Source organism: Protopterus annectens, chromosome 5.part0, assembly GCF_019279795.1.
Source record: "Protopterus annectens isolate FY-2018-M chromosome 5.part0, PAN1.0, whole genome shotgun sequence".
Taxonomy (NCBI): Eukaryota; Metazoa; Chordata; order Ceratodontiformes; family Protopteridae; genus Protopterus; species Protopterus annectens.
In genome coordinates, this window is record NC_056735.1 from 774,704,300 (window position 1) to 774,728,299 (window position 24,000).

The following is a 24,000-nucleotide window of genomic DNA, read 5'->3' on the forward strand; positions in this document are numbered from 1 at the left end:
TATAATTATCAACTATGTGAGGGAAAAGGCCAGTCTAACAGCTCTCTTTTTAAATATCTAAAGTCTAAATGCTGAGTGCCAAAACGCCAAAAAGAAAAGACCAAAAGAGTGAATGCAAGCCTCCCCTGCACCCCCCAAACCTATATATACAAACTCCAAGATCGCCATACCTCAGAGTACATAAAGAGAGTACTTCATGAAATGGCATCTCAGACTTAGTAGAGGTTCTTTCTCCATTCCATCTCTGCATTCTGGGACTTACTCTAGCAGATCCTGACATTTCAAATGGTTACTCAACCTAACACCAAACAGGAAAGGTTAATTCAAGCATCAAAAGGGAAATTGGCTAGGCTTAAAATGTTCCAAAAGGGCAGCTAGCTTAGTGCTTATCTATGAACCTATGATGCTTGAATAATGTTTAATAATGACTTATTACACTATTTGTAACTCTGGAGTAATCATATACTTATAAAACATAACCTGCAAACATCCTTTTTTTATTTTATTTCAAATCTCCTGTGTAACCTACAATGGGGTCATTGTATGTTTTTCTGCAAATGGAATGGAAACTGTCAACAAAGCAGTGATAAGGGTCAGACCAGTTGTCAGGCAATAGTAGTGCTATAAATCTCAACAGAACTAAGGAACTGACAGACAGCCATCCCCTCAAGGATGGATGTGTAAGGCTGACTGATAATAGGTGGCCTGCCTGTTCAGCACTGTAACCATAGACTTCCTTGGATGGGGCTTGTGAATTCATCAGCAAAGGAAGACACAGCACACTTGGTGCCAGCAGAAGTAATAAGGCACATGACTAGACATCCCACCATATAAAGGCCCCACCTCACACTGCCTAGCCCTGATCACCCTACTTCACAACACTGTTTGTACAGAGAATGAGTGGGAACCATAACCAATGCTTCCAGGAGAATACGATCAGTGAACATGGAAAGGCTAAGTTAACCAAGAAATGCAGCACTGATACAAAAGTTAACCACTGACTAGCCAATAACTAGTCAACAATATCGACAACTAGTCAACAATATCGAAAGACTGTCTCCAGGCTTTGAAATCACGTACCACTATCCATCGAGCAATCCCAGAATATTAAAATATTAAAGGAGAGATTTGTTTTTTGGGTAGGTCAGAAGTAGTTCACTAACAGATTAAAAGGAGCATGTGTTCTTCAGAGGCCTAATGGCCTGAACACAAACATATCTGAATTTACATAAATAATAATTCACCAAATACAAGCAGTAAATCATTCCTCATACGTACATTTGCTGTTCCAATTGCTTTGCTCTCTGCTTTCTGAAGGAGAAAAGCAAACTCAGTGGAGACCGTCGTGTGGTCACAGGGAGTGTTTCATCACTGTTAACTGGTTGACTCTTCGATCTTGTAAACTTCTGGTCTAGCTTTTGATCTAAAGAGATCACAAAGCAGTAAAAAGATTAAATGATTGGCAAGTACTACAAATATACAGTAACCAATTAAAAGTTTACTACAATCTCTTTACAGAAAGGCAAAAAGTGAGAGATTCTTTTCACAGCTAAAAGGTGACACAACTTTTTCTTTTTTTTAGCCGTTTGACTACTCTGATGATTTTAGTGCATCACAGGAAACTGGAACAAGTGGTTGAGTCTGAAGTAAGGACACTGATTCAATCAGAAACTATAAAATAGTTTGGGAAATGCAACAAATTACAAAGCTTATTATGCCATCCAAGCCACTGGCTGAAGTAATTTTTTTTTTCAGTGTAAACATTTTTCTCAGAGATAAAAAAACAAAAAGTCCAAAAAAAGGAATGCAAGGCATTGAAAGTCTAAAGCACATGTATATTCATTATGGAATACATTCTTAAACCTGCCTAACTTTTCTCATGGAACTTGAAAAGTATTGCAGGCCTTCCATGCAAGTGTTGACTATGCAAACACCATACATACTTTTATTTGGGGAGAGGGTAGACTATACTATAAAAAATGAAAGTTACAGTTTTGAATATAAAGTACACCATTAGAATCAATATACTGGATTCAGACTGTAAAATATTTAGTTAAAGTTGGGACATTTACTGAATGGAATGGAAAGAAATGAAAACTATATATTTAATAATTACTGAGAGACTTCAGACTCAGTCTGCATATTGTAATGCATATGAACAGTGCAGAGAGAGGTCAGCAAAAATCTACTGTCAGCTTCAATGACTGATCTCCCTGAATTCAAGTAGAGGGCCATATAGAGCAATATATGCAGTCTTCTTTATGGACTATTGGAGGGAGATGTTCAATGACTGTTAATGGGTAAAGACAGTAAATTTCTTGCTGGTAGAATTATACAGAATTCCACTGTTGTGTGTACATTTTTATTAGGTAGCATAAGAGCTATGTCACAATTGGCAAAAGCATGAAACTAGATGCATTTCATTGTATAATGTTCAAAATAGCTAGCAGCGCTGCAAATTCTGTTTCATTCATTTCCATGATCCACCTGAGCAAAGCTGCTGATGAAAGGTCTATGAAAAAAAATCTAAATTTTGCAAAAATATTGTTCAGTGTTCTTTCTGAACCCAGTAATAGTAGTCTGGCATTGTTATACATGGTCTAGTTACTGAAAGTTACAGAACAGAATGGCATTAACTGTAATGCACAGCTATGATTAACAATAGCTGTACCACATTGATAAGTATTAAGTAATGATACTGTAATGGATATTAACAGCAGTGATACAGGTCAGTAATTGGCTACTGTCTGCCTGACCTACTAATCTCCCGATATTCAAGTAAAGGATGATTTACAGCAAAGTCTACAATTTTCACTGTGAAATAAAAATAGGCAGAAGTTCTCTTGATTAGTTAGAAGACATTCGTCTAATTAAAACCATTACATTTCATTCTGGTAAAATTAAGCAGAACTCTTCTATTTTTCTGTACATTTTATTAGGTAGAATAACCATCCTTGCCAATTGGCTAAAACATAAAACTAGATGCATTTCACTGAGTAACTGACAGAACAGATAGTAGTGTAGAAAATTCCATTACATTCATCTCTCTGCTCTGCCTGAGCAAAATTGCTGCTGAAAGGTCTGTGAAAAAAGCACTTAAAACCTTGCAAAGATATTTTCTAGTGTTTCCTTTGAACCAAAAGGAAGTAGTCAATTGTTTTTGCCTTCCTCAGCGTCTTTGCATACCTTCATATGACACACTTCAATCATTTAAAAAAAAGAGAGAGAGAGAGAGAGATAATGTGTACTCTGGTCAGATATACAACTGTGTTTGTAGAAATATAGAAGTGCAGAATGAAAAAAGTAAAATTATCTGGATTATAGAAAAAAAAAACTGAACAATAAGGGCAGATACATTTCTATGTTACGTAACTTCTTCCACATCTGGCAGCTTAGTGAGGATGGTTAGGATTGTGAGCTGCCAACAAGCATCCTGCAGTCCTGAGTTTTATTCCCTCACTCTCTGTTTACTTACTGTTTGAATCTGAGCTAGTCACTTAACCAGATGGTGCTCGTAGGTCATCCCATGAAAATAGGAGCTTCTGCCTAGTGGGCTTACCACGTTAACAAATAAAACAGGAGTTTGAGAACCTCCACACCATATGGTGCTAATGACATTCAACACAAAAATCTTTTATTCGATGCAACAGCATTACCAGCAGTGCAGACTCTGTGCTGCCATCCATCCTTGTCTGGACAATTTGCATCTCCTCAAAGCACTGCTGAGTAGCACTGTTTCATTACAAATTCATACCAGTGTGACACACAACCTTTCGTCAAGTCTGACTGGTAATCTGCCCAAACTCTTCCAGCAGTCAAAGTCCTTTTCAGAACACAAGAATGAAGCCTCAAGAGGATCTCCTGCTCAAATCACAGCTTCAGATATGTGGAAAATGACACCCTCCCGAGTCCCTACAGCAGTGATCTGTAGTGTGCAGCACTGCAGGAAACTCCTTGTTCTCAGGAAAAAAAATTCAACACCAAAACATTTTCTGAGTATGGAAATGTCAAGGTTCCACCCAACTTAATTAAAGAATGTATTTTTCTCAGTGAAGCAGTCTGTGCATTAAACTGTTCTTAATGTGTGTGCAGCTTTAGTCTTGACTTCTGTGATACAGCTGTTTTTTGGTCTGAAGCTACTTAAACTTGTAGAAAAGACACAAGCGACTGTCCACATCTCTCATTTCTCCTTTCCAATCTGTTGGCTATGGGAACTTCATGAACAGGTACTTTTGCAACTGCTTTTTCCATTCTGCCATCTTCCTGCCTCCCTTTTTTCAACAGTGCACAGATAAGCTACGTAACTTTATAATGGTGTTACATGCATGTCTGCCACCGAATTATAAAGCAGCATTCCACCTTACCACATTATACAACCTTAGCATAAAAGATACATATGTGCCCTTAACCTATGCCACCCACTCCAGGGTCTACGTTCAGATGGGCACAAAGGTGACATACTGGCAGGCACTAACTTCATAATATTTCTTCTACCATGCAGCTAAAGAAGGGAACATTCTTATTGATTTGCCCTTTCTAGGCTGGAGTTCATATCTTCCCCTAGCTGTTGATACAATGGCTGCAGTTTATATAAATCCGATACTTCCTATTTTCACCTTTAAAAAAATAATAACTTCTTGTCTAAATGGTCTCTGCTGTGTGATCCAGAGATAATAATTACATTCCATGACAAATTTTAATTATGACCAATGAAACAACAAATAATCATGTGAAATTTAGAGGGTTGCATTAGATTCAAGAATACCTCCTGTATGCAAGACTTCATCTGTTATAATTGACACATTATATTACTAAAACAGTCATACTGGATTTAGTTCAGCTACTTGCTGTAAAACAGCCATGCTGATGAACTGGGTAATACATTTTGCTCAGTCCCCTTGTGGTAGATGACCATCCACTGCATCCCACCATTCCTCATTGATCTTAGGATCCCTATTCTTCAGCAATCGCATCACTCCTCAACTTAAGCTATCAGACTCTTTCCATATGGCTGATGTATAGCAGTTTCCATCATGGCAAATAGGTAGACAGGAGAGCATAGCTTCCTGGTGGACTACCCTCTAGGCTACTTGCAAGGATTTGGGAGATTTCTGCTGTAAGCCCCAGGACATGAAGTATGCATGTCTGTCAGTGCACCTCTATCATGTTTCCTGGCATTCAATACTCCAACACCTGTCCTAGCCCTTTATCTACATGCTCAGTCTCTCTCTGGTCTCTACCACACAACGGTCCAACAATGGTGATTCCTTTACCCTCCTCTACCTCATGGATAGGTAAGCTGAATGCCAACTGCTGATGCCTGGCCCAAAGATTCTCTGACTTTATAGGTACTAATTAATTATTTCATTTTGAGACGGTTACCCCACTATTTATAGTTTATTTTCAGGAGAGACCTGAGGTAGTATTCATACTGTCAATGGAAATCAGGCCAAGACACTGGAGAACTTTCTGTGTTCCAGTTTTCTAGGATTTTAGGAGATGCTCCAAGAACGAAAAGGCAATAAAAGTTAATGATTTTATAAAACCTATGGTGGACTCCTATGCAGCTATGACTGTAATGTTACAGAAAAAAAATATAATTACAGCTTTGACAACATTTTTATTTAGTAATGAAGTTTTACTGCAAATGTCTAAACAAGATAAGTGAGACTCTCAGCTGCAGAGGCGCTGGAAAAATGAAATGCAGCAAGAAATGCCATTCAACAAGCCCAAGAAATTGCAGAAGGTCCAAAGCAAAGATGGGGATAATTCTGTTGTAAAATAAAGATCAGCGAAAGCACAGTGAGCTGAAAATGTCTGGAACATCCATCTCAGACTGATGCTAATGTGGCAAAGCATACGGAATGCAGCTCTGCTATTAGAAGAACTGAAGTTTCTAGCATAAAGTCATATGCAATGGCCATTTTTACTATTGTTTCATGGAAAGAAACTGCAGCAAAACAGTTTTTTACTTAACATTCAGAGACAACCAGCCAGAATTTCTTATAAAGGTTTCGATAGACATCTCTTCAGCTACACACCTAAGTAAATAGATTTTATGATGTCACATTTGAGAGTTGTGATTTACTGGATACATTTATGAACACCTTTAATAAACAGAAGTGTGTTGCAGACTGAAAAGACTGCAAATTGAAATTTCAGTGCTTCCGGGAGGAAATACATAGATATTTGATTCAGGACTAATGCTGTTATAGACAGTGAATGTATGTATCTTAATGAACATTGTGAGACTGTCAGTTTAAAAAAGAAAATGGACAATGGTAGGAGATGAAAGGATGAAAATGTGATACATATATCAAGTATTTTATACAAAACTGGGAAGGGGTGTTACATTATACAGGACAAGTAAACTATTGCTTCTTTAGTTGAGAATTGAGATACTTTGAAAATAATTGTGACAAAGGAGAAGTGATCAATGTCGGGGGGGGGTCATGAATCATATTGTAGAATGTTTAACAGTGACACAAATGTTTGGATTGACTGCAACAACTTAGACGAAAGGCAAGAAGTTGTGGAAGAAGAAGAATATGCATTTCATTAGCACGGTATTATTGTGGGATAGAGAGGCAGAAGAACATTTAACAGAGAATGCATCAGCTGCAGTGGCAACTGGTGACTTCAAATCAGAGGGGGGCTGCAGAAGACAGCTGAATGGGTGGGGCCAAAAGGAATGGGGTATGGCCAACTAGAAATGGGTGAAACTATGCTAAAAACCACAAAGACTGGGACTTTAATTAAATATGCTGCCCTGGGTGCCAAACCGTCATTATGTGAGTCCAAGACAAAATGAACTGCAGAAGAAAAAAAATATTTCAATGCATTGACTACATGATAGCTTACTTAATATCTAGATGGAAACAAAAAGGCTGTGAGGTGTGAAAAAATAAATTACTTTTTAAATGCATTACTAGAATGCCAGTCAAAATCAAGTATAAAAAAACAAGCAGCACTCGACTCAAACCACTTCTCTTTGCACTGCAATTCTACTTATAATTTATATTCAGCTTTATAAATCTACCAAGTAACATGCTAAAAGTAACAATCTCTGTGATACCCCCACTTGTAAGAATGTTTCTTATCCAAAAAAGACCTGCTGCCTGACAACTATCTACTTGTTTCATGGGGAAACATGATCAAAGTAAAAAATTAACAGCAAACAAGAAACAAGCTCAAGATCAATTGCTTAAAGGATTACTGCACAGGTTATAGACCAGACATGATAGATTGACATTCTGTTTAGTTTACGGGTAAAGCCTGCAAAGATAACTGCAAATCTTCAACAAATGTAATGAGCTTCTGAGAACACTGTAGTCCTGTCCTTTATTACAAAATACTGTCATATGCATTTCAATACCTAAGGTTTATATGCTATCTATTTATGTGAATATTCTCCGGATGACAACAACAAAAAGGCTTTCCATGTTGATAATTCTTTAACAGTATGCTTATTAAAGCTTACTTGCATCTTACAACCTCAGACAAGCTTACCTGATGGTCATTAAAGCATTGCTACTTAAACACAGAGCAAAAGGCACTGCAACAACATGCATTTTCTGAATAAGAAGCATAAATCAACAGTATAAAAATGATAGAAAACCAGAACATTCTGCAAAATCAAAGACAGATGAAAAGCCACTGTAGTACTTGTGTCTATCTTGGATGGGGGGATACTCTGCACACTTACACTGTATAACTGCTCCTTGCCTTGCCTGGACACACCCAGAGTGGGGTGAAACAAGTATGTTACTATTTGAAATGTCTCTGGCTGACGGTGATGGCCCAGACACATTTGGCATACCACTCAGCCTCAGAGCAAGAAATCTGGACAAAGTCATAAACAGAAGTGGGACAAAGGCCCAAAAATAAGGACAATTTTAAAATATTGCTCTTATAAACTTAGAAAGATAATAGAATAGTAGGTCTTGCATTATTATGAATTTTCTGAAGGGTATGAAATCTGAAACTCAAATGTCTGTCATTATTTTCTAACTTCAATCTTTAATGATTTGTCACTACTTTGCCAGAAAACCACAATTTTATGAAAAACGGACCAAAAATGTGATGCAAAAATATAAAACAGGCACACAATACAGCTGGGAACCTGTCAAAGAAGGGACACGTTTTTAATATTAGTACTGTTAACTTCAGCAGCTGACAAAATAAGAGAATCTATATGCATTTCTGAAATTAAAAGTTATCTATAACTCTGATCACTACAATTATTTATTAATTGTAAACCCTCCATGTTTTGTTCCAAATTTGTCATTTTGCGATGGATTATTAGGGGGACAGCAACATTTTGAGCCAAATCAGGGAGAGTTGAGAGGTTTGGATATGCCGAATTCTATAAAGCAATTTATTTGCACTTGCCTCTCAACCTCTTACTGCAGGAAATCTGGACAAGGCCAAATACATTGGGGGAACATACAAACAGTACTAAAAATTGCTTTTGTATAAACTTAGACAGTTGACAGAATAACAGGTCTTGCTTTAACATACATTTTTCTGAAGGGTATGAAATCTGAAACTCAACGTCTGTCATTTTTTAGTATCTTCATTCCTAAATGATTTGCCAGAAAACCACACATTTTGTGATGAACAAATCAAAAATAAGAAGCAAAAATCTATTCATTCTTCAAAAATCTGGTCAGTTAAGAGGTATACTTCAGCTGGTGCTATCCGAGTCTGCTGCCATCCCCCAACCACAAAATCATGGTTGAATGGGGCCTCCCCCCTGCAGCTATTCCAGTGTCCCATTACTTGGCTATTTCACCCCATTTACCATAAATAGATGCATATTGCTTCAATTCTACAATGGTTTGGATTTCATGTAAAAGTTTTATTTTACATTATACAGCACAAACACTAATAGACATCTGCTAAACAAAGCAATGCAGTCTCACAATGAAAATAGACTTAGCATTAAAACTTCTCTGTCCCTGAACCTCATATTCATTGAAACAGCACTGAAACCCACATTCAAAGAAAATACATCTGGACAGTGGCAGATGAAGATTAACTTTGGGCTGTTTTCAAATCATAGGCCCCTTGCATAGGAAACATATATGTGTCCTTTGATACACCTTCCTGATTGTATTCAATTATATTCCTTGTATAATACAGTACAGTTGTTAGAGGACATTTTAAATTTCTTGTTTTGAACATTTTTCCAGTAAACAATGAAACAAAATGCATGCACCAATAATAACAAAACTGAGCAATTCAGAACATTTCCATCATAAAAGTCTACTCAAACTTCTACATTCCACCAGTATCAGTAAATATGCAAAATCTCTGCAAAAGTAAAAGTCATCTAAATAATTCCACATTAAAGAGATCTGTAACTAATAAAGAGGTTTCTGCTAGCAAACAACTTTATATTTCATTGTTTCATCTACAAATAAAGTGCCTGTTGCCCTTGAGGAATAAATTGCCAATGTTACATTAAAAAAAAAATGATAAGCTAGTAATATTGCAGAAGGGAATGAATGCCAAACTAATAACAGGTTCATCGTTACTAGGTATCTCCACCAAAGATGACATTCTCAGGCTTGCAGCATCCACCCTCTACAGTATCAGCAATGCATCTATATACTGTGGGAGTAGAACCCACAGCCTTCTGCATCAAAAGCGAGTACACTACCTGCTACTAACAATGCAAGCATATTCAGCATAAGCTGCACTAAACTTCTCTTCAGGCTCTCAGCTCCTTGTAAAATCCACTTGACACTCAACTGTATCTCTCAACTTTGAAGCATAAGAAATCTAGAAAAAGCCAAAATATATTGCAGGGGGGGACAAAAGCCCAAAAACTAAGTACACATTTTAAACATTGCTTGTATAATCTTGGAAAGTTGCTAGACTAAAATGCTGTGTTACCACCATGCATTTCACTGCCAAGACTTGAACCCAGGACCCTATGCACTACAGTCAGAGCAACATACCACTATGCCAAATCAGCTGTTTCTTCAAAGACAGGTTGACTGAAACTTAAATGGCTATCATTTAGTGAATTCAGTTCTCACCATAGCTCCCAGCCTCTTAGCACAAAACACCTAGACAAAACCAATAATGGGGGAATACAGCCCCCAAACATACTCAGTGAATTCAGTTCTCACCATAGCTCTTAACCTCTTAGCACAAAAAACCTGGGCAAAGCCAATAATGAGGGAATACAGCCCCAAAAATAGGGTAAAATTTAAAATATTGATCTTATAAACAGAAAATTAGCTGAGGTGGTGCAGCGGTTAGCATTGTCACCTCACAGCAAGAGGTTTGACTGTTTGATTCTCGGCTGGAGCGCCTTCTGTGTAGAGTCTGCATGTCCTCCCCGTGGTCGAATGATGTTAAAGAAATGCAGGTAGGTGCGTGTGTGAATGGGCGTGCCTTCTTTGAAGGTTGGGCATCGGACTGGCAACTTGGCACCGTAAAAATCCACTGCCAGTCATTAGCGGATGGGAGTTCTGCTGTGGCAACCCCTAACCAGGAAAAGCTGAAAGACACATCTTATTAAAAGAAAATTGCTAGATTAAAAGGTTTTGTGTTACCATGTACTTTCTGAAGAATATGAAGTCTGACATTCAAATGCCTGTCATTATTCAGTGAATTAAAAATCCAGAAAACCACAGATTTTATGAGGAACAGAACAAAACAAAAATATGAGGCAAAAATTTCACAAGTGGTGGTGGGTAGGGAATTCAAGCTCTTGCTACCTGCCCCCAAGGTATAGGGTTTGAGTCTAGCCACCACGTATATTTCCTGAGTTCCTTCTAGCCACCAGATATATTTAACTGGGGTATTTTATTTACATACACACACACACACACACACACACACACACACACACACACACACACACACACACACACACACACACACACCCTACCTGAGTCAGCTACAAAGTCCTAAGGAGTCCAGTACAGATTTTTCAAAAGCCCTTTGTTAAATCAGCAAGGAGTTCAGTTGTTTCAAAAAAGCCCCACAAGAGCAAAGTCCTTCCCCTTCCTGCAAGAGCAAGCTACCCAGCCTGCAGACATTGCAGTCCGATCCCCTTCTAGTCTATGCAGTTGTAAGACTTCTGGGATCTCTGAATGCCGTTTTCCTAATCCGGACTGGTTCACCAGCAGTACGGATTCTGGGAACTCTGCGGACATGCATGTGTGAAACTCCAGGACAGCACTTTTTTTTATTTTGTTTTTCTTCTTTTCTTTTTATTATGTCATTTTATTTTATTTTACAGCTGGGGGGGGGGGGGGCTGCCCCTGATCAGCTCTGCAGAAGTACTTTATTAAACCAAAGACTGTTTCTGCATGTACACAAAGAAAGGGAATAAATAGATCTGAGAATAAAACCAGATATGAATTTTGGAATTTCAGAATGAAGATGAAGGAAGTATAGAGGAATCTGAAAAAGTTTTACTAAACTCTACAACTGAAAACGTCAGCAAAAAGAAAAAAGGATGCTAAAATGGAAACTCTTTACTATTGCATCTTTTTATCTGTGCTGTCAATGAATGTAAATAGTATTAAAATAAATTGAGAAGACATGCTGTTCTGTTATGGTGAAAACAAAAAGTAGCAAGTTGTATGTTCACTAGTTATTTGAATTAATGAAGGAAATAAAAAAGCAGAGCCTTGTTGAGGGTGGAGTTATAATTATTTAGAAGGGAAAACACTAATTGTGAAAGAAAATTATGGAGGACTTGGTTAAAGAAAGCAAACTGAGTCTGGTCTGCCTAGGTTAAGTAAGACAAAATGTACAGGATGTGGGAGATAATGTTAGGTGAAGGAAGACCAGGTGGGTTGTGGGTAAAGTTTGGCAGATGGATGATAGGAGTGGTTTTAATACTATAGAACAGGGACAGAAGCATTTGATGTCTGACTTATTCTCAGTAGTGAACAGTCAGAAATGCTGACACCCACTTCCAAGATGGACTTCTTGCATATATGGCAACAAAATACTTTTACCTGCTAGGAGGAGTTTATCCCAAAACATTCAGTATATTGTAGCATTTAATGGATAGAATGGCTTCAACTAAATTTTCAGTCTAATTCCAGTACATTGCCATGCCTTTCCAAGATGGTTATTGGAGACAAATGATGTCATAATCTTAATGAAGAAAAGGCAGTATTTTTTTATTATTGTACTCAATTGCTTTCCTGCTTGTCAGCCCACCTGCCCTGCCAACAGCTGCACCTGCGACCCTTTATTGACAAGGACATCTTTCCACAGAGAGAATTTATTTTTCTGAGGGAGGATACTTAGCCCAGCAGTGGGAATGTGCAAGCAGTTTATTACTTTAACTGTAATACTCAGCAACCAACCAAGTAAATCCTCTCAAAAAATAAGAAAAATATGTGACAACTATAGTTAAGTTAAACCAAAAAGGCTATAGTTGTGTGAAAATGTGTCTGGCACTCAGGCAGAAAGACTCCTGGAGATGAGAATGACAATCAGGTAGAGGCTTAGCCTCTAGGCAAACTCCCAAATACAGAAGGTTCAAGGGTATTTCTTATTTTGGGAACGTAATGGCTTTATGAATGCCAGCTCTGTGAGTGCCAGAGTGTTGTTGTTGTTGTGTCTTTCAGCTTTTCCCGGTTAGGGGTCGCCACAGTGGAACTCTGGTCCGCTAATGATTGGCAGTTGATTTTTACGTGTTGAGTTGCCAGTCCTAACGCACAACCTTCAATGAAGGTACGCCCATTCATGCATGTCTCCACGCAGAAGACACTCTAGATGAGAGTCGAACCGGTCAGCATTTGTGTCATGCTTAATTCTGAAAAGTAGTTTCATGGTTTTGTGGATTTTGCACTTATCCTCAAATGAAGGGCAATTGTGGAATTAATATCTACAAGATGATATTGGGTATGCTGTAACTCCCCTGCATATTGCTGAAAGAGGTTTTATTGGTCCTCAAAGAAAATGCCATTGATCAATCATCATGAATCCTCTCACTATAACTTCCTGAAAACAGTTTTTCCCTATAGACCATCATTGCGTGACCTGTTTCAGATGTTAATTCCATGGCTGTACTACAAAACTGTTTTGCATATCGCTTAAAGTGTTTTTTCTGAGATTTTGTTTACTATTACTGGTCCTCGCTGAAAATACCATTGTTGAATCATCATGAATACTATCTGCCTGTCTGACAATTGGCTTACAACATAAAGGAGCCCTTAACAAGCTATTTTCTGTGTTCCCTGTGGTACAAGGTTTGATTCCCTGAACCTCCATTGTCTAACTGTGTGACTCTGAACAAGTCACTTGACCAGACAACCTTGCCAGACTGAGTCTGAAAAAAGTCCATGGAGATCAATGCTCTACCCAGAAGACAAATACAAACAAATAAATGCCCTCACTATAGCCTCCTAAATGTAGATTTGCTCTATAGAAATCATTGCACTGACATGACTGATTAAAGAGTTATGAAAAGTTAACTAATATGGTGAACCTGGAAGTAAACCACAAGTGAAATGTCTCTTGATTTATTCATACAGTAATATAATATGCAGCAACATATCACCTTTTATTAGAAAAAATGTTTAAAACAGAAACTAGAACTCGTTTTGAAAAAAATGACTCTGTTTTGTCAGTCTGACTTTTTGTGAGGAACATACTATACTCTGTGACAGATCATAACGACTGATGCATCCTCACAAGCATCATTTTTATTCACCCTCAACATCAAGGGGGCTTCTGTTTATTCCTCCTAGCATCTGCACTTTGTCTAGCCTGAGTCCTCCAATTGCTCCTCGTCGGGTAACCATGGATGAAACCCTATGCCATGTAGCATCCTCATCTCTGAAGTAACTTAACTGTAGCCCCTCAGGAACAAGATATCTATAAGAGAGTCATGGATGTGAAGCCAAGAGCCTTCTTATATATGAATGCCAGTCAGATTCCCTAGCAGTGGGGAGTGGTTAGTACAATGCTGTCATGATGTTACTGCCATCCTCCTTGATATGAGGTAATGACCAGTGAGGCCTCTGGTCTCCAACGCTGAGTGCAAAAGCATTAGGTTTCTCCACGCATTTCCCCCAAGCCAGGAGAGCTGGTCATCAGCCGCTACACCCTCTCCTTCCCTCTCCCGACCACCCTACCCAGTTGCCAAAGTGCACTGCTGAACTAAGTGTACCTACAGAACAGACAGACATCCTGAACCTCTGCAATCAAGCGGGCTCAGAAGTAGTTATTTAGTTACTTTAAAAAGCCTACCTATTAAGTCTATGCTCCTGCTGTGGTGAACATATTTCCCTTATGTCTTGCATGCATAGCGCAGAATGAACGCATTCTTTAAGAAAAGAAAACTACAAGTGGTGCTCCACTCCCCCAAACATGCAAGGTATCAACCCTTATGGCTCTGTGCATTGGCCTCAGAGTCTCTCACATCATTAGACTCCATTACCTGTTTATCCAGCAATAACTGTCTTCATGTCCCCCTAAAAAGAAAAGCTGGTCACCAGCCACGCAACCATTCTATAAAGGTAGTTCTGTGGATTCCCACACTACTAGAAGTACCTAATTGTCCAGTATCACAAATGGACCAGTTGAGGGGCGGAGCCTGAATGGTTAACTGAGAGCAGCAGTATTTTATAGCTCCATACAACCAGTTAAATAAGACAGGAAAAATAATCTTTTTTTTTTTTTCTTCAAAGTATAATATCTTATAGATAAAGGATTAATTTACATAATTAGAAACTTTGGAGAAATTTTACAAATAATTTCCTGTCAAACAGCTTGGAGATATATTCACTTGTTAAAAAGAGCGACTCAAAGAATTCTCGCCAGGATGCTGCCTTAAAGAACGAACTACAACAGATGGCATCTACCCTGCAGGAGTTGTCTTTGAAGATGGATGATTTTAAAGAGAACCTGGAAAATCTTAAAACAAGCAGTCAAAAACAGGCTGACACCCGAAAGGAAATGCAACAACAACAGACAAGGATAACAGGAATAGAGGTTTCTCTAAATGACTTAGAAAGTGGACTTAAGGAAGAGGAAACGCAGAAAGAACTGCTTCTTAAACAAAACACTTGGTTGGTTAATAAAGTAGATGACTTGGAAAATAGGGAGAGGAGAAATAACATCAGGATTTTCGGGTTACCTGAAAACACAGAAGGTGTGGATATTATTTTCTTTTTATCAAGCTGGATCCCTGACTTTTTAAATTTAAGAGAAAGACTTTCCTTTGGCACTGAAAGGGGACACAGAGCTCTTGGGAAACCTGCCACTAACTCAAACTCTCCTCCTAGGTCAATAATTATCAAATTTCTTTCATTCTTGGACAAGGAACTGATTTTAAGATCTGCTTGGAGGAAGGCACCTCTAAAATATAAACAGAGCCTGGTAAGATTTGATAACGACTATTCATCTAGAATAATGAAACAAAGGAAAAAGTGTGACCAATGATAAAGTTTCGGAAACAAAATAACATCAAGGCACAACTTGCATATCCAGCTAAGATAGGAATATTGTATGTCAACGAGATGAGGACTTTTATTGACTTAGAGGAAGCCTCTAAATTTATTAAAACTAATAATGTGATTACTTCACCAGAAGATATGGATTGGACATCACCTTCTCTCAAGAGAGCAAAAGAAACAAATGTCTGGACAGATGTCAAAAAGAAGAAGCAAAAGACTGATACTGTTACACCCAAATCTCTCAAGGCATCTACTATGATATGAATTGTTTTAACATTACTTTAAAGGACTAATTTTACTGCTTGGAATTTTATAACAAAGTTATAATTACTGGAATCTTTATCTATATTTTTTGAAAATAGATGACACATGAGAGTTTTCACATTACCTCAGGTATGTAAAAACAGGGTACCTTTCTTTCACAGAAGGAGGGTTATATAGTACATAAAATATTTATACTGTAAATCATCAACAAATGTAGTATATGTGTATTTTCTCTTAATTTTTTCTTTTCTTTCTCTCTTCTCTCATTATTTATTTTAACTGCATCTTGTCTCCCTTTCTAAATTCTCTCCTATTTACTTTACTAATATAGTCTGCATATATTTAATAACTCACTATCTATACATAGATAAATAATAGTCTAAAATAATCTAGTTTTATGGTAGACTAATTGGAATAATGAACTTAATTGTTATTACAATATTTATTAGATTAATGATAGTCACTGTTATGCTTATTGGGATTGGGGACATGTTCGTGATTAACTCTGAAATGTTCCATTCATGTACATATGTCCTTTGAATTACTTCCTTTTAGTATTAACAAATACATAAAAAAAGGAGAGAAAAATGTACTGCTGGTTAAGAGAAGTGAAGCTTTCTTCACATTCTATTTGCATTGCCATAGCAACAGTAAAAATTGCTGCAGTTTCTAAGGACACTGTGAATCTGCGAAGTGCATTTAGCCTCACAGATAACAAATAATAAGAAAAAGTAATGTTATTTAGTTATTAAAATGAAAAACAACCTGAACAAGGTAAAATAAATACATAATAGGACTATTTGTATATATGTTATGATTAATCCTCATAGGATTACATATTCCTGGAAACACAACTGAAATGTTCCCAAACTACATGTGCACTGAAGTGTACCTGCTTAATTAAAAAGTATTACTCATTTTAACATGCTGATTCCACAAGCTGTCTGCACTGTAAAAGTTACATTTTATATGTTACTTGAAACTGACAGTCTCTTGAGCACATGAAAAGATACATATTACTGTTTGCAACATGTTATTTTTGCAGTTACCTCATACCATGTACAAACTCACTTGGCAACTGATATCTATTCATTTAAAATATCAGTTTAAATATTAAATGTGCCCTTGAAATGCTATTGACATTTTGACAAAATATAATGTGAACTGTAAAATGAATGACTTGAAAGAAGTGAAGTAATGCAGATTTCAAAGACAGTTCTTGACACTACAGTAAAAGTAAAAATCTATATTCACAAGGAAGTATTGAAATGTTTTAGTCTTCCAGTTAAAATAGCTTACCGTCAACATTTTGCGATATCAGAAAGTTTGAAGAGCTAGGAAATTACTATTCTTTGTCTTTATAATGATTATTAGACAGATGTTAGACTCTGCTTAGTTTAATGAATTGTGACATATGTTTATGAGGAAACGTGGACTCAATTACTCACATTGGGCTACACATTCCTGGAAACAACTGAAATGTTCCCAAATTACTTGTGAATTTAAATGAAACTGAATGATTAATAAGCATAATTTACTTTAACAACCTGAATCCATAAGCTATCTGCTCTATATATGCTACATTATATATGCCACTTGCATATGACAGTCTTTAGAGCACACGAAAAAATACATATTTTTGCAACATGCTACATTTGCACTAACCATACATTCTAAACTAACTCAATTGGCAACTGACAAGTTATTTATTTGAAACATCAGTCTAAATATTAATTATGCCCTTGAAATATTGTTGCCATTTTGACAAAACAAAACCTGAATTGAAAAAGGAATGATTTGAAGAAGTGAAGTATTGTACAGATTTCAAAGACAGCTATTGACACTACAATATAAGTAGAAATGTATACATACAAGGAAAATTTGAAATGCTTTATACATTTAGTTAAAATAGCTTAATGTTAACTTTTTGCTTTATCAGAAAATCTAAAGAGCTAGGAAATTATTTCTAATTTGTCTTAAAAATGTTTACTAAAGTGATGTTAGTCGCTGACTTGTTTAATGGATTGCGAGTCATGTACAAGACAGACTACTGAATGTTATTTCTGTTTACCTATGTTTGCTGAATTTCTTATATTAGTATGGATTTAAAACAAGGGAAAGAAAGGGAGGGGAAATATTTGTTTTTGGTCATGGAAGGAGAGGCTCAAGAGTATTCTAACTGCCCCGAGAACTCTCTAAGATGCTCTAAATACAATTTGATTAAAACTTACCTAAGGTAAGTCTTGATTACCATATAGGTACCTTCACATTCATTCTAGACCTGATGTGATTACCCATTCTGGAAGCAGGAGGTGCCCTATGCAGGATGGGAATTGTCAGGGTGATCATAGTTTATTCTTAGACTCTGCTTTGTAAATATATAAATATGTAAAATCACTGCACACTAGAATCAGGATACCACTGATAAGCCATGTCTTTTCATAAGTGTAAGTTGAAGTTGGTGAGCTGAAGAGTGGGAAAATAAAGGAAGACAGTACACCTACAGTAAATTCATATTTCATTGGTAATCACTCATTGTCTCCTATAGGGTCCTTTTAGTCAAATTATTTTAGTAATAATCTATTTGTTGTTGGTTTATTTAATGTATGCTCCTCTGTTGCATTTAATTTATCCAAAATGACATATCTGACATGTTTGGGATCTCTTAAGGGTAACTAAATATTGGATATTTTCTAAGTCAACATAATAATTGTTTACACTACTAACATTCCATCCTGATATATAAAATACTATAGAACAATAATAGAATAATATAGAATTTCATATCTCTTTTAAGAAAATTCTCCATATAATAATTTAACATATGGAGCTCAGTTGATATTGTTGGTTAAAGGTATGAGTGATAATCCACTAGATCAATCTTTATCTATTGGATTAGGAATTACTTTCATTCCATGTTTAATGGGAAACTCGTATTTACTTGTATTTGATACTTTAGAATTAATGTTTTATAGAAGCACTTTTTTAAAGCCTGACCAGAATTTTACCCTACTTATATTCAAAGAAGAAAGAACATTACATTACACTCCCAAGTTTACACACACAAAAATAACATCCAATGTTATCAGAGAATATGGTATAACTACTATAATCAAAATAAAAAAAGAAGCAAAAAATTCTTCCAACAATAACTTGAAATGGATTTAACATTCTTATCATTAAATACTAATGGCTTAAATAATGCAAATAAAAGATCAAACTTACTAAAATATTTAAAGCTAAATAAGGCACAAGTAGTATTTCTCCAGGAAACGCATTTTAAGATTAATGATAGCTTTATTTGGAACCGTAAGGACTATACAGTCTTAGCTCAATCCTCCTATAGAACAAAGACAAAAGGAGTATCAATTCTCTGGAAGAAAAACATAATCACTCCAAAAGTTATTCATAAATAGGAAGACAAAGAAGGTCGACTAGCATTTGTTATAATTAAATTTATTAACAGAATATGGACCTCAGCTAATCTATACTGGTTCCCAGGAATTGGAGCAGGAACGGTTAAAAAACACCTAGATTTTATTTCCAACAATTGTAAAGGAAATCTTATACTGTGAGGAGACCTTAATTGTACCTTAGACGCTTCTGAAACCTCCAAGAAGTCTTTTAGCATAGCAACTATTTCAAAATCCTTAAAAAAATGGATTGATTCATTTCATTTAATAGACACTTTTAAAGTAAAAGATGATAAATCCTTATTATTTTCCCATAAAGACCATAGATTTGGAACACAAACCAGAATAGACAAATTATTCGTAGTTCAAGATTTACAAACAAAAATCCTCAACTTCTCAATGGTTACATGACCCTTCTCAGATCATGACTCTCTGATAATGAAGCTCCAAATAGAGTTTAAACCTTTAATCCTCTCAACTAGAATTCCATCATATATCACGAAAATTAAAGAATTCAGACCCTAGATGTTGTCAGAACTACAATTATTTCTTGAAATTAATAATACAACAGAAATCAGTAGAGTCATGGTTTGGGACTCATTAAAAGCATATTTATTTGGTAAGACCCTTAGCTGGTACAAAAACAAAGTTAGAGAGTGGGAATCTGAATAATTAGACTTGCAAACCAGACTCAACAGCAAAATCTAAAAAAAAAATCAGAATTGTCCAGAAGACAAAAAAGAAATAGAGAAATTAAATAAAAAAATATAATACAATTCTAACACACAAAACGTGTCTAGCCTTGGAAAAATTAAAAATAAACTCATTAGCCACCTCCCCTAGATATCTACACAACTTATCTACAAGAATTAAAATGCAATCTAAAGCAAATAACATTGGTAGTATATATCATGAAAAGAAAAAAGTATCAGATATAGGAGACATCCTTGAAGCATTTTAGTTCCATTATATGGAACACTTCAAAAAAGAAGCTTTAGATACCAACCAAATAAACTTAGATACGAACCTTATCAATATAAAAAAATTCCTGAAAACTTAAAACCAGACATACAAAAACCTATATCTTACAAAGAAATTGTTAACAAGATAAAAGAAAGAAAATCTAACAACGTTCCAGGGATAGATGGTATAATTAAGGAAATTTGCAAACTCTTCCCTTCAACAGTAATCTCCCTTGTTCATAAAACTTTGCTAGAAGTCCAGTCAGAAGCAAAAATACCACCCTCATGGAAATATTCTCTCATAACACCAATTCTAAAAGATAATAAACCATCAGACCTTTGCACCTCATACAGACCTACATCATTACTGAATAATGATTACAAAATATTCATGTCAATCCTAGCTAACATAATGAAAATCCCACTTTCAAGGACAATTAATAATGATCAAACTGGATTTTTATATAACAGGCACACACATGATAAAATTAAAAGGATACTTACTCTTATAAATTATGTGAATAAAGAAGCTAGAGAAACCCTTTAATAGGATTAGACATAGAAAAAAACCTTTGATTCCCTCAGCTGGGAATATCTATTTAAAACTTTAGCATTATTTGAATTTCCTCCTTCCTTCATCTTATTACTAAAAAACATATATATTAATAACTTAGCCTACATTAAATTAGATCCTTTCACCTCAGAATCTATCCATATAATGAAAGGTACTAAACAAGGATGCCCCCTTTCTCCTATTTTATTTGCTTTGGCTATAGAAATACTTGCAGAAATAATATGCAATAATCCAAGAATAAAAGGAATAAAAGTCTATGACCAGTACATATCTAAACTAGTGCTTTATGCCGATGATATTTTATTAACCCTATCAAACTCCAGAGAGTCATTAGGAGAGCTAGAAGTAGTAATGGAGACATTTTATAAGATTTCAGGTCTACACATAAGAAAAAAGACCTATAAGTTACCGATAAATCCATTATAGGAAAACAAGAACTTACACTAAATTATTTAGGAATAGTGTTATGCAAAAACATAAATGAAACAATATTAATAAATTATAAAACATTACTGAAACAATAAAAATATATGTAGAAAAGTGGAACAAAATTATATTAACTTTTGAAGATGGATTGCAATTAAGAAAAATGGTCTTAGTGGCAAAAATACTATATGTAGCATTAGCAATACAGTTAATTCCTGAAAGATGCATTCTTAAAGAAATAAACTCATGTTTAATAACATTTTTATGGTATCCCAAAAAGGATAGAGTAGCTCTAACTCATCACATTAGACCCTGGAAACAAGGAGGATTGAACTTCCCAAAAAAAGAAATGTATATAAAAGCATCTGTGCTTAAAACTACAGTAGACTGGATAAATCCAAATTATTTTGCCAACTGGAAAGAATTAACAATGGCTATATTAACAAATGAATTTAATCAGTTAAAAATGTTAATAGTAGGCAAATCAAACAAACCCTGGTACATACAATGCATAAGTATACAATATAATATAACAAAACCTTTTAAAACAACACTGATTAATCATTACATCAATTCATTTAGGAAACTTATCAAGGCAAACATAGATCTAAAACTTTGGTTTGACCTTTTAACCCCATTTACCATCACTAAGAACTTTCCTCACAAAATATATAGAGAAACAATAACCTCCTGGGAACAAAATGGATTCTTATGCTGGTTTCAATGTGTAAATAAATTAAATGTTTTAGATACACATATGATAAAAACTGCTTACAATATTCCAAAACAGGACTGGTTAACCTTACAAAGCATTCTAATATACACTCAAGATTTATACAGATTAATTAACAATTCCTCATTTAAATATATTCCAAATCTAATAATTTCTTTGTATGCATTTATATATAATAGTTGTGAAAAGAAAAATTCCATTTCAAATCTATATAAAGAGTTAATAACATAAAAAACTATTCCCAAACCATTATACTGGCAGTTCTTAACAAAAGGGCAGTCATTGCACTTAACAGAATAAATTAAAAGTAACATCTTACTATCAGTTAATTACAGCTCTAACACACAGTACTGGAAAATACTTGACTGGAAGTACTTACATAGAGCATTTTTAACACCAGATAGAATTAAAAAGATCAGTACTACTAAAAATGTTTTTTTGCTGGAGGTGTGAAAAGTCAAATAAAGCAGACTGAATTCATATTTTTTTATGAATGTAATAAAATTAAATCATATTGGAATGGAATCAATCATTTTTTTACAAGCTTTATTTAATAAATCCTTTACCTTAACTAAAGTATTGATAACACTAAATGTAAATGAAGGTCCCTACCTGAATAAAACAAATATGTATTTGTTATGGACAATACTTGCTATATCTAGGAAATGCGTAACCAGAAGATGGAATTCAAATACACCCCGGACCGTGGAAGAATTCTACACTTGACTGAAGACAACTGCATTGATGGAAATAAAACTCAAAGAACTACAAATCTATCCCAGGCCACTGGTAAATAAGCCTTGGAAGAAAGTTATATCTTTGTTGGACATTCTGCAATAATCAATATTGTATCTCTAATAACTGATTTGTTAATTCTATATTTAATAACATACAGTGTATATAACTGAAAGTCAGGCTATTGTAAATATAGTTGTTTAAAATTATATTTAAAAATATTATGTAAATGTTATCTTAACTGAAAATTAAAAAAAATATTTGAGGAAAAAAAAAACAAGTGGACCAGCTTCCAAGCATACCTTTTTTTGTGCTGCCATTGGTGGTTGTGTTGTCACCTCTGGTGACTTGTGTGGCTTTTATGCACTATATTCCATCTCCTGCATCAGTTATGAGTGGGACAGGAAATGCCAAAGATATGCATCATTTCATTTTGTTTGGTGCTGTTTCTACACCGCATGAACCATTATAAACAGCTCCAGTATAATGGCAAGCTTTTTCCCCTTAGATGTACAGTCCTGTTACAGCCAAAAATCAGACTTACCAGGAATAGTATTTTCCCTTAAATCTGGTCTCAACTCATGAGAAGCAGACTTCTAGTTCTCTACTGGTATAACTGAGGGGGAGAGGGATGCCGGAGCCAAGAACTGCTTTACAAATAAATCAAATGTAAAATGGATTGCATCCCCCACCCAAAAAAAAAAAATCAAAATTCTAGCTTTTTTCATTTTTTCCCAACTGTAATGAAATGAGTTAGGGTATCCTGGGTTGAAGAATTTGGGGTGGGGGGACAGAATGCTAGGCATCTTCAGCTGTGAATCATTCTCACCTTAGTAGCCTTTTAGACGCACAGTACAGCAAGGAAGACTAAGGATCTCAGCAGCATCCATTACCCTTAATTTTGTCCTCATTTTACACTGAAGCCTGGAGGTGTTGGTATCAGCAAATTTTTGATTCTGCAAGCAACATAGTAACTGTCAAATCTAAAGACCAGCAAGCTGTGTATCCATTGGGGGCACTACTGATGCACTCTGTGTGGGCTAAGTATACTTCCTGTTTTTAAATTAGCACTTTATGTCATTGTATGGGAAAACTACATGTCCACCATTCATAACATTCAGTTAAAAAGGTAAATGAAACAATTATGGCTATAATTATGACTGAAGTACAGAAAACAGGAAACAAGAACACTGGAGCTAGTCTGTAGTAGATGAAGTAAGAACACAGACAGCAAGGATCGTAGAAGATAATGTTAGGAGAAGAAGAAGGAATAAGACAGCTGAGAGGATGTTTGTGAGAAGAATAAGAAAAGAGCTTTTACAATGCAATAAATCTTTTAAACCATGGTGCTTTACATAAACTCGCTGTAACATATACTGACAGTACCCGCGTGTCACAATTGAATAATAAGTTTAAAGAATTACAACAATTTTACAAACTAGAACTTTTC

General features: G+C 35.6%; 1 protein-coding gene across 1 annotated transcript in view; it reads right to left on the reverse strand.

Moving 5' to 3' along the window:
• Positions 1–24,000, reverse strand: part of EXPH5 (exophilin 5) — a 744,233-nt gene that overhangs the window by 298,833 nt on the left and 421,400 nt on the right. Inside the window, exon 3 of the mRNA XM_044072625.1 lies at positions 1,279–1,423. Within this exon, the coding sequence (XP_043928560.1) occupies positions 1,279–1,423 (145 nt within the window). The remainder of the gene's footprint in view (positions 1–1,278; positions 1,424–24,000) is intronic.